This window comes from Zonotrichia leucophrys, chromosome 9 (assembly GCF_028769735.1).
Source record: "Zonotrichia leucophrys gambelii isolate GWCS_2022_RI chromosome 9, RI_Zleu_2.0, whole genome shotgun sequence".
In the NCBI taxonomy this organism is placed as follows: Eukaryota; Metazoa; Chordata; class Aves; order Passeriformes; family Passerellidae; genus Zonotrichia; species Zonotrichia leucophrys.
This window is the reverse complement of record NC_088179.1, coordinates 21,870,567-21,885,662: the sequence shown is the minus strand read 5'-3', so window position 1 is coordinate 21,885,662 and position 15,096 is coordinate 21,870,567. Positions and strand designations below refer to the sequence as shown.

The 15,096-nt window shown below is 44.4% G+C and overlaps 1 protein-coding gene across 1 annotated transcript in view; it reads left to right on the top strand.

Annotated features, from left to right (window-relative positions):
* Positions 1–15,096, top strand: part of LOC135451497 (multiple epidermal growth factor-like domains protein 6) — a 192,084-nt gene that overhangs the window by 163,905 nt on the left and 13,083 nt on the right. Inside the window, exons 24-29 of the mRNA XM_064720764.1 lie at positions 3,539–3,667; positions 5,270–5,398; positions 5,880–6,005; positions 7,345–7,473; positions 8,994–9,122; positions 10,151–10,282. Of these exons, the coding sequence (XP_064576834.1) occupies positions 3,539–3,667; positions 5,270–5,398; positions 5,880–6,005; positions 7,345–7,473; positions 8,994–9,122; positions 10,151–10,282 (774 nt within the window). The remainder of the gene's footprint in view (positions 1–3,538; positions 3,668–5,269; positions 5,399–5,879; positions 6,006–7,344; positions 7,474–8,993; positions 9,123–10,150; positions 10,283–15,096) is intronic.

Genomic DNA, 15,096 nt, shown 5'->3' with positions numbered 1-15,096 from the left:
GGCCAAAGCCCCCAAGGCCTCCATGAGTGAGAGGTCAGCTCACAGTTCAGGCTGTCTCCTCCTTTCCTCTTGGCCAAGTGAGGGATCTTCACTTTGATTTTACATCCATGCTGCTCCAGAGCTGCTCAGAGCAAGGCAGCTCAGCCCTCCCCATCCTCCCAGGGTGTTTAATATTCACCTTGCCTGTTCCTGGGACCCACCAGCTCCAGCAGCTGGAAGGACAGCACTCGTGTGGAAGTAATCAGATTGCAGGCAATGTGCTGGAGGATATTGAGGAATAATTTTGGCATCATGGGATTTGAATTGATCCTAAGCCAGCCATGCAGTGAGTTTTATACTCTGCTATCTAATTACAGGCAGTACGGACAGTGATGCCTTTTGTTGAAGCTGCCTAATGCTTTCCATTACCAGACCCTGGGTTTCAGTTGTTTGAAAATGAATTATGTTAATCTGGGCTGAAATCTGCCAAGCAAGCTCTGCCTCAGCTTCAGTTTGTGCTTGGAGATTTTATTTGGGGATTTTTTGGAGTGTCCACCTGAGGTATTTTAGGTTTCCAAGAAAGAGGCTTAGGAAAAGTATGTTGCCTATTCTCTCTCTCTTTTTTTTTTCTTGTTTGTTTGTTTGTTTTTGCTTTGTTTGTTTTGGTTTTGTTTTGTTGGTTTGGTTTGGTTTGATTTTGGTTTTTGTTTTTGACCAGACATTTGGCATTTCTTTGTGATAGTGATGTAACCTTCCTTTCTGAATACCCCATCCCAGGAAGTGTTCAAGGCCAGGTTAGATGGAAGGAACAACCTGATCATTTCAGGGTATTCTTTTTCTTGATAGAGGGCTTGGAAATTGATGATCTTTAGAGCCCCTTCCAACCCAAACCATTCTGATTCACTGCAAATTCATACAAAGTTTGCAAACTTGAAAAAAGCCAACCAAACCCTCCAAAACTCTCATGCTGCATATGGTCTGTAGCAGATGTACACAATTCAACATCTGAATTTTGCCTTAATTCTGTCAGTACTAAACATGCCTCTTTCTGGAGCTGTTGGAGCTCAGCAGAATCTTGACTGAAGTGGCTCCTTGTGGTAAAAAAGAGACCACACTGGTTTGAAAAACAAATAACTACAGAAAAATGTGCTCAGCCAGAGGCACTGATAACAGGGGTTTGACATTTCGTGGTGTTTGAGCACTTGAATTTGCAGATTCCCTGTTCTTTTAAAGCTAAAGCTTCATTTTGTGGAGAATAATCCATTAAAGTCACTTGAAATCCAAGCTATTGGACACCCTATAGAACATTAGAGCCCATCATTTTCCTTTTCTCCTGGGCAGTTTTGATGGCTGTTGACTTCCAGACTGGAAGAAAAGTCTCCAGTTTCATGTGTTTCTCACTCTGCATGGAAGAAGGATTTTAAAAACTGCAAAAAAATAAATCCTCCTCTTGCAGAGGAAAGACACTAAGAGGAAAATTTTGAACCAGGAGGAAGTCTACTAATTTAAACCTTTGGATTAAGTTATGTCTTTTCTCTCATCATGAAGAAAGAAGAGGCCCAGGGATATTTGTACATTCAGTTGTGGAACTCCATGAAATAGCTTCAGTATATCACTTTTTCCCTAAATCTTCAGAAAAGTACTTTGAAAATCAGGATTGTCCCACCAGGAAGCTAAACAGCATTTGTGTCTACCCAGTAGAATAGTTAAAATTTTCTTCTCCACAAATTTCTGCGTTCTTACCAGAATTTTCACAGAAACACCCTATTGTCTTTTTGGTAAGTGTAACAAGAGCTTTGCACACATACTCCAAAAAACCTCCCACAAACCACTGGTAACCAGTCAAGGGATCTGGTGATGAGCTGGTTTTTCCTTTGGCTTGGTTGTGCTATAGTTCTGGTCTGTATTGTGGAAATATTTAGTTCTGCTCCCAAAACCCGAGCCAGAGCTCTGTAGATGTGCTGAACTTTTCACTTGGCAACGAAGCTTCATTTGCAGAACAAACTTTTAGCTGTGATGGGATTGAGCTCCTGCTCTTTCTTGTGGTTTCAGCATGGATGGGGTCCAAGTGATGACAAGAATGAGCAGTGTAGAAAAGAAGTCCAGGGAGAAATGGTGTCTGAGAACCAGGCTGGGAAGCTGGAAGCCTTTCTCAAATGAGGAGAAAAGGGCTGAGAATGGGTCAGAGACTGTCAACCAAGCTCACCTCCAAGATCAAGGTGGTTTCACAGCTCCCTTCTGTCACCAGGGACTTGCTCTCCCACAGCACTGCATTGTGTTCACTGACACCCTGAAAGGCAGAGAAGTTTGGGTGAAAATTCACTGTTTGGCTGTAAAACCTGGAAGATGTCACATTCAGCGAGTGCAGGACACTCTCCTGGATCAGGGATCCAGGCTGTTTGCCTCTCCAGTGCATGCCAGAGGTGCTGCAGGGATGAGAGGCTCTGACAGGAGCCCCTGCAATGCAGAACAGAAACTGTGCAAGGAGGCGATCCAGCTCCATCAACCCCCTTTGTATTATTTTGGGTGATATCTGAAGGAAACAGGGTAGCAGAACTGTCTGTTCTCCACCATCCAAAGCTATCCAAATCTCCAGTGCAGTGGAGACTGCGGGAATTTTATCACTGCCATTTTTCACAGGCAGCAGCACTGAAAACAGAGCGTTTGCTTACCAGATGACTGCGTTAAGTTTTCACCTGGGAGCCAGCTGCTTAACCAAACTCATTGAAAATATCACCCCTCTCTGACCAAAGAATGAGAGTCTGGCTGAGCACAGGCACCCAGCTGTGAAAAATGAACACTGAAAACAATGAAGTTGTCAGTTCTCTGACCAGGATGCAAATAAATACGGGCTCTGTCAGGCTGGCAGTTCTGCTGGACCATTAGTTTAGCACAAAGACGTTCTGCAGAGCAGGGGATGACAGCTGATCCATCACCCCCAGTGATCCAGCCCCTCCATAGAAACCTCTCCAGAATGAGTTCTGATTCATATTTTTAACCCACATTATTAGGTTAGACTTCCATAAGACGCATTATCTCTAAACTGCAGCGTGTTGCAGAGCAGTTTCAGTTTATGTGACCTTAATTTGCAGAACATTTTTTTAAATGCCTTTTGCAGTTTATGTGTTGGCTGCTATTGTGGACTTAGCAGTGCTGAGTTAACAGTAGAACTTGGTGATCTTAAAGGTCTTTTCAAACCTAAATTATTCTATTATTGTTTCTAGAGTCAGACATGGTTAATATATGGGGATTTAAATATAAATATGTATTTCCAGGAACAGTGAAGTCACCATTCCTTGAGGTGTTCAAAAAGCATGTAGACACAGAACTTTGTCATTTGGTTTAAGGATCATAATGGTATTTGGCCAAAGGTTGGACTGATGATCTCGAAGATCTTTCCCAACCTTAATATTCTATGATTTTATATGGACTTAGGCACCTTATGAAGTGAAAAGTGTCACTGGAGCACAGCTCCAACCTGATTTCCCTGGCACTGGGTTGTGCTCTGTGCTTCCTTGGACACTTCCTGACGGGGTTTTATGGAATTCTGTCATTGCAGCCTGTCAGGGGAACAGCTATGGGCCAGGCTGCAGGAGCACTTGTCAGTGTCACAATGGAGCTCTCTGTCACCACGAAACCGGGACGTGCCTCTGTGGCCCGGGCTGGAAAGGAGCCACCTGCCAAGAAGGTACAGTTGGAAATTCAAACCCCTGCCTCTGGATTTTAGGGGGGAAAAAATAAAACCTGTGTTTGGGGAAAGCCCACTGGTATTTTAGCTCTCAGCTCGTTGCCCTGTGTTGTGGTTGGGTTTGGATCTGCGGTGACGTGAATTGGTCCATTAAATTAATCCGTGGCACTGTGTTGTAGGATCCCAGAGTGCACAGGGCAGAGGGGTGAAACAGCCATAAAATGGAAAGAGAGCTGATTTGGAAGGCTGATGAAGGGAGGAAAGGTCCATAAAACTCCCAATTATGATGCTGAAATGAAGCTCTGTTTCTTTTCTCTGGGCTGCTTTGCTGTCTCATGCACCAGACTGATCCTCGGCATTACCTTGTGCTGTTCCAGACAGAGCCTAAATCCAGAACATGTGAAAGGCATTGAGCCTTCCAGCCTTGGCAATCAGAGCCATACATGAGGCTTAAGCACAAGCCCAGCTCCACAGAGCCTTAAGAAGAGGCTGGCAAAGAAAGGCTGCACTGTGGCTTGCACTGCACATCCTAATCCATGCATCCAGGCAGTAGGAAAATCTGTCCATCCCCATTGCAGGAACTCCTTGTTCTGTGCCTTCCCCACGAGGTCCCTGGGCTGGCAGCAGTACCATGGAGCTGGGAATGCTGCTGTGGGTGCTCCTGGGTGAGCAGGGATTTGGAGTCAGCACCTCCTCTCAGCCTCTGCCCTTCAGCATCCCAAGAGGACTGCTAGGGAAAGGGGATGAGAGCTGGCAGGGTAGAGTGATATTTAAATTTAGCACATTCCCCTTTAAAAACTTGATGTGAATTTTTAAATCCTTCCACGAAGGATTTAAAAATTGGGAAGACACAAAGCTGTGCTTGATGACATGTACCTAAATTTTTGTTTTGTCCGAAGGCCACAAATACAAAACCAAAATGAAAGTTACAAAAGCTGTTTCAAATACACCTTTTCTCTTCAAATACACGTATGGAGATTTCTTTTCTCTTTGAAGTGAGGAGGTAGAATAATTATGTGAGACTTGAGGAGCCATCCACTGGTGCCTGTGCTTTTCCAAAGGCAGATCTTGTCCCTGTTTCTGTCTTAAAGAGGTGTCACTCTAGCATATGGCAGAGCTGTTTTTTGGTGTTTTTCCAGAAAATTATGTTCTATCCATAGAAACTGGTTGTGATAGGAATTCATAGACTTCTCTAATTAAAATTAGGTAAATGATGAAATGTCATCAGCCAGCTGTGGACAGCAGGATCAGTTAGAGAAGGAGCTGTGATTGTAGGAGGACTGTACAAAGAAATTCTGAGGACAGGGAAATCAGGAGCTGCACTGCCCAGTGTTGAGAAAGCTGGAAGGGACAAAAAAATGGGTTTTGTAGGTACAAACAGAAAGTCTCAAGGTTATTTGCTGAATCACTAGTTCACTTCATCACCTACTTTGTTCCGAGACCAGCATTACAATGATCAGAGCAATTCCTTACTGGTTGTCTTCCCATTTCTGCTTGGTTGTACCTCCCACAGCACCTTCCAGAAGGTGGGAGGGGTGGTGTTGAACCTGTGTCCTTCTCCTGCACTTCCTGATGGAAGGTTTTCCCTGTCTCCCCTTGCAGCCTGTCCCCCAGGGTGGTACGGAGCAAACTGCCTGCAGCGCTGCCTGTGCCACGGCCAGGCCACCTGTGACCCTGGGAGCGGCCAGTGCCAGTGTCCCCAGGGCTGGACAGGGACAGCCTGCGAGCTGGGTGAGTGCCACCACCCCCTCCAGCCCTCCAGCACCTCGGTTCACTCACTCTGGAAAGAAGTTCAGTTGTGCCGGGGTCTGGTTTGAGATGACCGAGAGGAAAAAGGATGGAAAACAGCAGGTGGGGAGAAGTTAAAAAAAAAAATGGGGTTGTTTAGTCAGAAATGAGACATGATATTGGAACTTGAACATATCCATGGTGCTGGCAGTTTGCTGGCAGAGGAGAGAAGTTATCTATTCTTTGTCCCTTGGGAACAGGGAAGACAGGTAATGAGCTCCATTTAAGGAGAAAGAAGGAAAGAAATGCTTAAAGAGGAAAGTGGTGTATTTCTAGAGAATTTTCCTAAAGGAGGCTTCAAAGTTTCCTTCACTGAAGGTTTTTAAGCCCAGTTTAGGTGGTTCATCATATTGCAGAGGCATGAGGGAGTTCCTGCTGAGGTTGCTGCAGCCTCACCCTCATCATCCTCCCCATCCCATTTCAGAGTGTGGGAACGGGCAGTTTGGAGAGGGCTGTGAGCAGAACTGCAGCTGCCACCATGGGGTGTGTGACCTGCCCTCAGGGAAGTGCCTCTGCCACGCTGGCTGGACCGGGGAGCGCTGTGATGTTGGTAAGGGCAGCTCCTTCTGCACATCCTTCATTTGAACCATCAGCCATTTCTGCCAGTTTTCTATTTTTTTATCTTAAATTTCCAGTATCCTGCAGGCCACTCAGGATTTGTGCACTCTCACCCTATCTCAGACCCACAGGCAGGTCTCTCTCCGACCATGCTCTTGTTGAAATCATTTTATCTCCTCCTGCCTCTGTTCCCTGCCTGCTGGCAGTTCATGGGCACAGTTTGCACTGCTCAAACCTCTGTCCCTGTGTGCAAAGTTGTGTCAGAGCAAACAGCATCACCCTCTCCATGGACCTGTCTGGATTTGCAGTCCAGGCTGTGACTCATTCTTTGCAAACTTTCCTGTGCACACTCACTAGCAGCCAGCATTAAATGCTTCTAATATTTTTAATATCTTCACTGATATTTTCTGGCCATGCAATCTGCTAAATATCCTCCTGAGCAGGAGCTCAGGCAGGGAGGATCCTGGCTGGTGGCCAGTGGAAGCTGCTCCCCAGGCAGCAGGATGCAGGAAGCAGGACTCCTGTAGGACTAACCAATATGATTAAGCAGAAGCCATTTATTGTTTAGATTATACCCTATTTATACATTCTACAAACTACTGCACATGCTAATTACACACTTCTTGATTGGTGCTACTATCTTGTCCATGTGTTCTGCATGCACTTCTCAGAGTATTGGTTACAGTCCAGGTGGTTCACAGCCCTCTGTTTTATCTCGTTCTTGCAGTCTTGGTATTCTGTTTCTCAGCCTCTTCTTCCTTAATTTAGCACAGTTTATGTCTTGGTAACTATTGTATTTGTGGGGTGACCCAACTAAGGGAGGAGTGATGAATCTGACTCCATGTTCTCAGAAGGCTAATTTATTATTTTATGATGCTATATTATATTAAAGAATGCCATACTAAACTATACTAAAGAATACAGAAAGGTTACTTACAGAAGGCTTACAAGATAATAATGAAAACTTGTGACTCTTTCCAATGCAGCTTGGCACTGATTGGCCAAAGAGTGAAAACTCACAACAGAAGCGAATAAAACAATCACCTGTGGGTAAACAATCTCCAAACACATTCCAAAGCAGCAAAACACAGGAGAAGCAAATCAGATAATTACTGTTTTCCTTTTTCTCTGAGGCTTCCCAACTTCCCAGGAGAAAAATCCTGGGTGAAGGGATTTTTCCAGAAAACATGAATGCCACAGGTAACCTTGATAAACTCCTGAGGGTGCTGATAAGAGTAACTAGAAGCAGCCTGGCTGCTGCACTCTGTGGCCTGAGCCTTGCAGATCAGTGCCCCAGCAGGTGGAACGTTGCTGTCTCTGCTTGCCCCCAGGCTGCCCCCCGGGATTTTTCGGCGAGCGCTGCGAGGAGCGCTGTGACTGCGCCCACGGCCGCTCCTGCCACCCCCAGACCGGAGCCTGCCACTGCGAGAGGGGGTGGCGAGGGAGGCACTGTGACAAACGTGAGTGGGGAGGGGACAGCTCAGCTTGGGGTGCACGTCCCCCCAAACCCAAGCTCATGGCTGTGGCTGGGCATTTTCACACCCTCGTTCCATGGGGTTGGGCTGGGGGTGCTCGCAGGGGTGGGTGCATGAGTTTTATAGTATTTTATTTTAATAAATTAAAAATGGAGTTGTATTTTTATAAGGTTTTTTTAAGGATAAACTGTCTAATTAAGAAATGATACTTAACTTATTTTTTATTTTTAACTTAATAACTAACTACTTGTGGTTTGTTATGTGCACTGTTTTGTCTAATTACATAATACCACCCAAACCCATGAAGAAGAAGGTGAAGAAAGAGGACTAGCTTCTACCCTAAAACTTCTATCTTGCTTTATATATATTACTATATATTGTAAATTTAGGCCCACTGACAAGGGGAGAGAATGATATATCTGACTCTATCTTATTAGAAGGCTAATTTATTACTTTCTTATACTATATTATGTTAAAGAATGTTATACTATACTATACTATACTAGAGAATACAGAACAGATACTTACTGAATGCTAAAAAGATAATAATAATGAAAACTTGGGACTCCTTCCAGAGTCCCGACACAGCTTGGCCCTAATTGGCCACTGAGTTAAAATAACTTATGTTGGAGTCCAATCAAGCAATCACCTTGAGTGAAACAATCTCCAAACGCATTCTACATAAGCCAAACACAGGAGAAGCAAATGAGATAAGAATTGTTTTCCTTTTCTCTGAGGCTGCTCTCTGCCTTTCAGCTTCCCAAGAGAAAAACCTTGAGCAAAAAAGATCATGTTCAGAGAATGTAAATACTACATCTATATTCTAAATATATAGATGTCGCTGTAGAGCGCGGCACGGTGCAAAGCACCAAGGCTCCATCAGAAAGGTGTATAAGAGAGATTTATTATAGCAACATGTTGCTTTTATAGTTTTTCAAGATGTTTAGATTTACTTAACAGATGCATTCACTGCCCATTGGTCATAAGAAACAAAGTTCTCAGTAGGTGAACAAGGAGCCACGTCATTCTGTGAGCCAGCTAGTGTCCATTTCTTTTAACTTTCTCTCTTCCATCATGTTGTCATGGGGACAGCCTTGGTGTCTTCCTTGACATGGGGTTTTTCTTATCTTCAGGAAGCCTTCGCTGGCTCACAAGAACAGCACAAAATGCCTTTCCTACATATAGATACATAAAAATATACCTTCCATATATACTATATTCTAAATATATTTGATACTATATGTTACTGTATTCTAAAACTTTATCTCTTAATAATTTAAGTTTTCCACCCTGTGATATCACACACTTCTGTTCAAACTCCACACCCACAATCCCAGTTCCATCATTCCATTGTGGAAGCCTTCCCCGCGCCCTCAGGTCTAACGCAAAGCGTTCTCTTGGCGGTCAGCGCCTGTCGGGGCAGCGAGTGTGACATTGTGAGTGGGCAGGGCTGCAGCGGGTGGCTTTGTCCCCGTGCTGTCCCTGATGGGTTGGTGTCCCCGCAGCCTGCCTGCCGGGCCGCTACGGCGCGGGGTGCGCGCGGCGCTGCCGCTGCCCCGCGGGACGGCCCTGCCACCACCGGACGGGCGCCTGCGGATGTCCCCCGGGAGCCACCGGCCACGGCTGCCACAAGGGTGAGTTCCTTGGCACCGCTCAAATGCTTCCCTTGCCAGTCCCTTCATAATCTGTTTATGGAATCAGAATGTGGTGGTGTGGTGCCTGAGGAGGGAGGAGACACCAACCTGATGGGAGGGGAGATGGCCAAGGGTGCTTGTCCCTCACCTGGGTGGTTTGGCCAGCTCTGAGTTCTGTTTGGGCTGCTGGCCAGGGGCTGAACTGGCCCCAAACAGGCTGAGGATGTGCCAGTGGAGCCCTGCCCTGCCCACAGCCAGTGAAGCAGCAGTTCAGCTTCTGTTGGCCTTGTCCCTATGCTAGGCTATCTATTCCACCTCTCAGAGCTCATGGAAAGGACGTTTTCTGCTTTCTTAGCATGGAGTTTGGTCCCCCAGAGCTGTATTTAAAATCAGGCTCCTGTTTTGACCCCAGCTGCCACACCCTGATTTTGTTCCTCCCTACAAAACTTTGCCTGAGCCTTGTGTTAGCCAAAGGAGAACCAGCAATAAATAAGAATTGAAAGGACTGACATCAGTGTCCATTATCCTCCACCAGAGGACTCTAAATGCTGACCCACAACCAGGGCAGCTTAATGGAAATGAGATGTAAGAATTAAATGTGGAAGGTCCAAAACCTGTAGGCAATGTGGCTGTCAGCAAGCAGAGTGAAACCTGTTGATGTTGATGTTTCAGCAGCTTTGCAAGTTTAAACTCCCTGCAAAAGGCAGAATGTCTTTATCCACACGCCTGGTCCCTTGGGAGTTACACTGTTATTTTAGTCAATTTCACCTGACATTTCCCTATGATTTTTTTTCTAGTGACAAGAAAATTGTATCTGGCCCTTGACAGTTGGGCACAAATTGACTGAACAAAACAAAATCAAGCATTCAAGTAACCCCCAAGTAAATGTAATAAATCCAAAGTCCCGCAGGAGACCGTCATTCCGTAGGCAGGGATTTTATTTAATAAATTTCAGCCCGCTCTTTGTTTGAGCACTATATTTACCAAGACAAATTTAATTTATTGGTTTGCATTTCTTCTTCCCAAAGCTTGTCCAGCGGGCACGTATGGGCAGGACTGTCAGGGAGTGTGCCAGTGCTCTGCTGAGAATCAGGAATGCCACCCTGTCACCGGCCACTGCTCCTGCAGCCCGGGCTACCATGGGGCACAGTGCCACCTCCGTGAGTATTTTTGGGGGTTTCTGCCTTTCTGAAAGAGAACTGAGTCTTTCAGGAGCATCTGCTGAAGCTTTGGGTTCATCCGTGTCAGTACAGTGGTGACTGAGAGAAGTAGAGGCTAACTATAGTACAAAAGTTACAGCATTACAAATAAATTATAGTATAGGGAGTAAGCATAGGGTGGGCTAATTTACACTGAAAAAGTAGTTGTATTATTGCAAGGAATTAATTTTAAAAATTTTTATAACATTTTTTAATTCTAAAAAAATTAATTAATAATGTTACTTCGAAAATGTAATTAATTCAATCCTTCAGATTAATTTTTAAGCCTACCAGATTTACCAGCTAAATTCTTCCCGATCTCATGCCACGCTAAAGAATGTAAAGATCACTCTCTGCGTTGCATCTCTCGGCTACACCTGGATTTTGTGCAGCTCTCTCATTTCCAAATACCAAGTCCGAAATACTTCCCGAAATCTCTGCGTGCTCAAGTAAGGACAAATGGTTATGAGAAAACAACAAGCTGAAATTGGCAATAAATCCAAGTGATTCATAAAGTCCTTTCAGTTACAGAGCCTTCTGAGGAACAATCAAATTAAACCAACTGTTACTCTGGATTGAAAAATGGTGACTAGTGTAGAGGACAAAATGCCAATTGGCCCAATGCTCCATCATAAAAAATATTCCCAGATCCACATGGCTCATGCTGGTATTTTAGGACATCTGTAAAGTTGTTTTTGGTGGAATGTGGCAACTGATAAGAAACATATACCAAAGCAGCCAATAAAGGAGACAGTTAATTACCTTTTTATTTACAACTTTAATTTTGGTTTTACTCCATGGCTTGTAGTAGTCTCATTTAGAGGAGAAAAAAAGGGAAAAAAGAAAAAGCTGTTGTCTTTCTTGTTCAATTTTTCTCTCTTTAGTGAGTGCTGATTTCCCTTTCTTGGGAATCCAGCACAGCTCTGTTTGGCTTAATTGCCTTTTGGGGTGACAAAAGCCAGCTGTCACATGCACAGCTCTAGTAAGGGTTAAACCACTGTTTTATTCCATGAGCAGAAATAGGGGAAAGGCTTAATTTAGAGATGGGCCTTTGTATTGCCATCACGTCATCACAAGTTATTCTTTTAAAATATAAATTATAAATAAAATACAAAGGATTGATCCTGTCCTCCTCTGTGCATCAGTTTTTGCTGTAAGTGAGATCGAAACCTGGCCTTCAACACTGGGGCTGGAGCCATCTGGATCCATTATACATTAGATTATAATAAATGTTGTAGTAAAGCAGTAGTGGAGATCAACTATTTAACAGGATCATTTTAAAAGACTTAATCGTGGTCAGCCTATTACCTTTATGTAGCAATATCTCAGTAGTCATTACCTGTGCACATAGCACTAAATCTCTCATTACAGTAAACGTCCTCAAACTTACTTAGATACTAAAGATTTTATTTCAGAATTTTAAAATTTAATGTTTAAACAATTACACTGAAGTTCTGATAGAAAAGATATAAAAATACTCATTGCATAATAAAATGAGTTTTGATGCATTCAGGGGGGATTTTTGCCGTGGATTTCTGTGTAGCTGGGATTAAAACTAAAGCACATGAGATTTGAGATTTCGTGGTGTTTTGTACTCTGAGATTCCAAAAATGTACAGTAAATTCTTAAGCATGGGTTTGTTAGATATTTATTGGTGAAATAATGAAATTATGGAAGCTCACAGAAAAATACTCATCTATGTTGGTGTTGTTCCCGTTGTCCCCTGTGCCACTCATAGACACAAAAAATAGAAGGAGAACAGTTAATTGTGGATTATTTTAAGTTCAGGTCAGTGGAGGGAGAGATTGTGGGCCTGATTCTGAAGTGCCTGACTGAAAACCAAGGATGGCTGGCGTGACTTTGGTGGGAATGCTGCAAGCTCCTGCTGTCCTGCCTGCAGGGAAAGCTGGGGCTGCTCCAGGGTGAAGAAGCTCTCGATGGAATATTAAACCAGCCCAGGGAGCCGCTCCCAAACGGGCTCTGGTCCAGTCAACATGTGGTTGGATGCTGCTGGAAACAGTTCCTGGCAGCTGTTGCTGTATTTATGAAAAAAAGGTTCAAGAAAGTATCTATAAAAGGTGTAGTTGGCTGGGAAGTCAAATTTCCAGGAGCCAAGAGCAACGGGGCTTTCATGTTCACAAATTTTGGAGTGAGGAGCTGAAAAAGTCTCTTGGCATGGTGCAGAGGAAGCAGACAAGCTAGCAATAAGGTTCCCATCACTTGTCCATAACTTGGTGGATGGGCAGGTCTACTTGTTAAAAGGAGTAAAAAGCAATAAGTGGTGGTGAAATTATTAAAAAAAAAAAAAGCATGGTATGTTTCTGTGACATTGACTGGGCTGGGAGTACCCAGAGCCAGAAAGATCTCACCAGCTTCACCCTCAGGCTGAAAGTGACAGGATGTGTCAGAAGGGATTATTTGACAATGTGATTTAATAGCATTGGTCAGAAAACCTCAGTGTGTGCAATTGCTATGGAAAGATTTAGGAGCGCTTGGTCATGACAAACCCACTCAAAGCAGAAGGAAAATCAGGAAATGAGGTGGAAATCTGGCTGCCACTCTTTTGTTCACAGAAAAAACATAACTCAGAAGCGCAGGAAACTGTTAAATTAGAAAATGTCTTTATGAGATAACTGGTGGTGCAAGAATAGCCCTGTTTGCAAAGGCAGAGCCTACTGAAATGGTGGGACATGGTGCAAATTGCCCTCGTTATCTGCCTCAAAATTCTTCTGCAAAGTACTAACAGATGAGGTGCAGCAGCTGAACATGCCCTGCGTGTGCTGCTCCTTCTTGTGCCAAAATACAGCAAGGACAAAGAATTTGGGAAGGAGGGAATTGCTGCATCCCGGTCATGGAGCAGCTCCTGCTAGCCTTGAGCTAAGGAATCGCTCTGAAAGCTTTGCCAGGGAGAAGCAGCATCTTTTGGAGTCTGGGAGACAGAATTTCTTAAAAAAAGGAGAAAATCCAAGTGATGACCAAAAGGAAAAGAAGGAGGAAAAGAGAAACTCACATAGAGTAATTAAATAATTGAATCTGGATGAGTCCTTCACTTCAAGTCTTGGTGGGAATGAAGGGGGTGTTGCAGGGCTCAGTCCTTGATGCCAGGGCTTGCACATGAAACAGATTTTGAGTCCTGGCAGATGGAACCACTGACAACAGAGCATTCATTGAGAGGAATCTGTGTTTGGGAAGGGCTGGGGAGAGTATCTGCACGTTATAAAAGCGTGTATCTGCTTAGTCCTGATGATCTGCTATCCTGGTTTGAGCAGAAGCCAAGGTTCAGTTTTATTTTAAAAGGCACCCCTTCAAAGCTTCCCATAAGCTCTCCCTCACTCTTGAATAGTTCAGAAAAGCCAGAGATTTCTCCAGCCACTCAGGCCCTGCTTTCGTGCCTTTAGGAAAGACAGAATACATGAAGTTATTTGTGCACAGATTGCAAGGGATCTGTTGCTTGGAGACGTGAGCAAATATATTTTCAACCAGGTTTCTAAAGTAGCCACAGACTTTCCTTCTGCCAGGGAAGAAAAGGAAGGGGTGAGCAAAGAAATGGCATTTGGAGGTAGTAGCACAAGTGGAACTGTTGGATGATGATCATGCTGCTTGAGCACCAGCTACTCCTTCTTCCACTACACTGGAAAATTAGGGGAATAACCTGCATTTCTGGAGTTCAGAGGTGGCACACTGGAGATTCACTGGTGCCCCTGCCCAGCAGCTCTGCCCAGCTCTTCCCCTCAGTTCCAGCCAACATCACTAAAGATCATGCAGAAGGTGTAAAGTGTGGCAAATGCATTTACATCTTCCTGATCTTTTGTTTGATTTTCCTTGAACATTAGCTGTCCAAAAAGAAACCAGAAATCCTCACTACCCCTGGAAAACCTCTCCACAGACAGTTTGTGGCCATGTAACACTGGCTCAGCAATCCATCCAGGTGTGGTGATTCTTGTGGTTCTTCACAAAACACAGCTGCTTCTTTTTTCCTCAGAGAATTTTCTGGCTTTGCATTTAAATAATGTTCCTCCTGTATCTATCTTCTGAGGAGGTGTCTTCTGAAATTCTGAGTTGCTGTCATGTGCACGTTTTCATGGTCTTCCATCCACAGGGTTGGAAGGGAGCTTAAAGCCCATCCAGTTCCAGTCCATCCACCTTCCATTATCTCAGGTCGCTCCAAGCCCTGTCCAACCTGCCCTTGGACATTTCCAGGGATGGGGAATCCACAACTTCTCAGGGCAGCCACTAACAGTGCCAGCTCCAGTTTGCAGGGAAGGAGTAGGTTATAGAGGGACCAAACTTTCTCCAACTTACACATTTTAAGATGTGACCTGCCCCATATCCATGAAACAGCTGCTAAAAGAGGCAGAAATGGCTCACAGCTTCTCACTGACTTGGACAAACCAGGTGGCTGCTGCCCAGAGGAAGAGGGAGAATTACCCATCTCTCCTGTGTAGGAAGGAAACAGGGAATACATTCATTTGGAACAGAAATCCCAAGAGGAAAACCTCTGTAGAATGGGGTTTGCTTTTCCTGCTACTGTCACATCAGGGGAACGGGAGAGCACAGAGCCAGGAGCAGCAGCACTCAGTCCAGCTCTCCAGCATTTGACAGTGCAATCAGAGCTGTCCCAAGGGCACTTTGTCCCAGGGAGCCACCTCCTCCTCAATGCCTACTACTGGCCCTCTGGAAGCGAATAACATTAGAAAATTAAAATCAAACTTTGATTGAAAACAACAAAGCGCTTAAGACGTGAAATGCAACAGGCCCAGTAGCAACCTAACCTA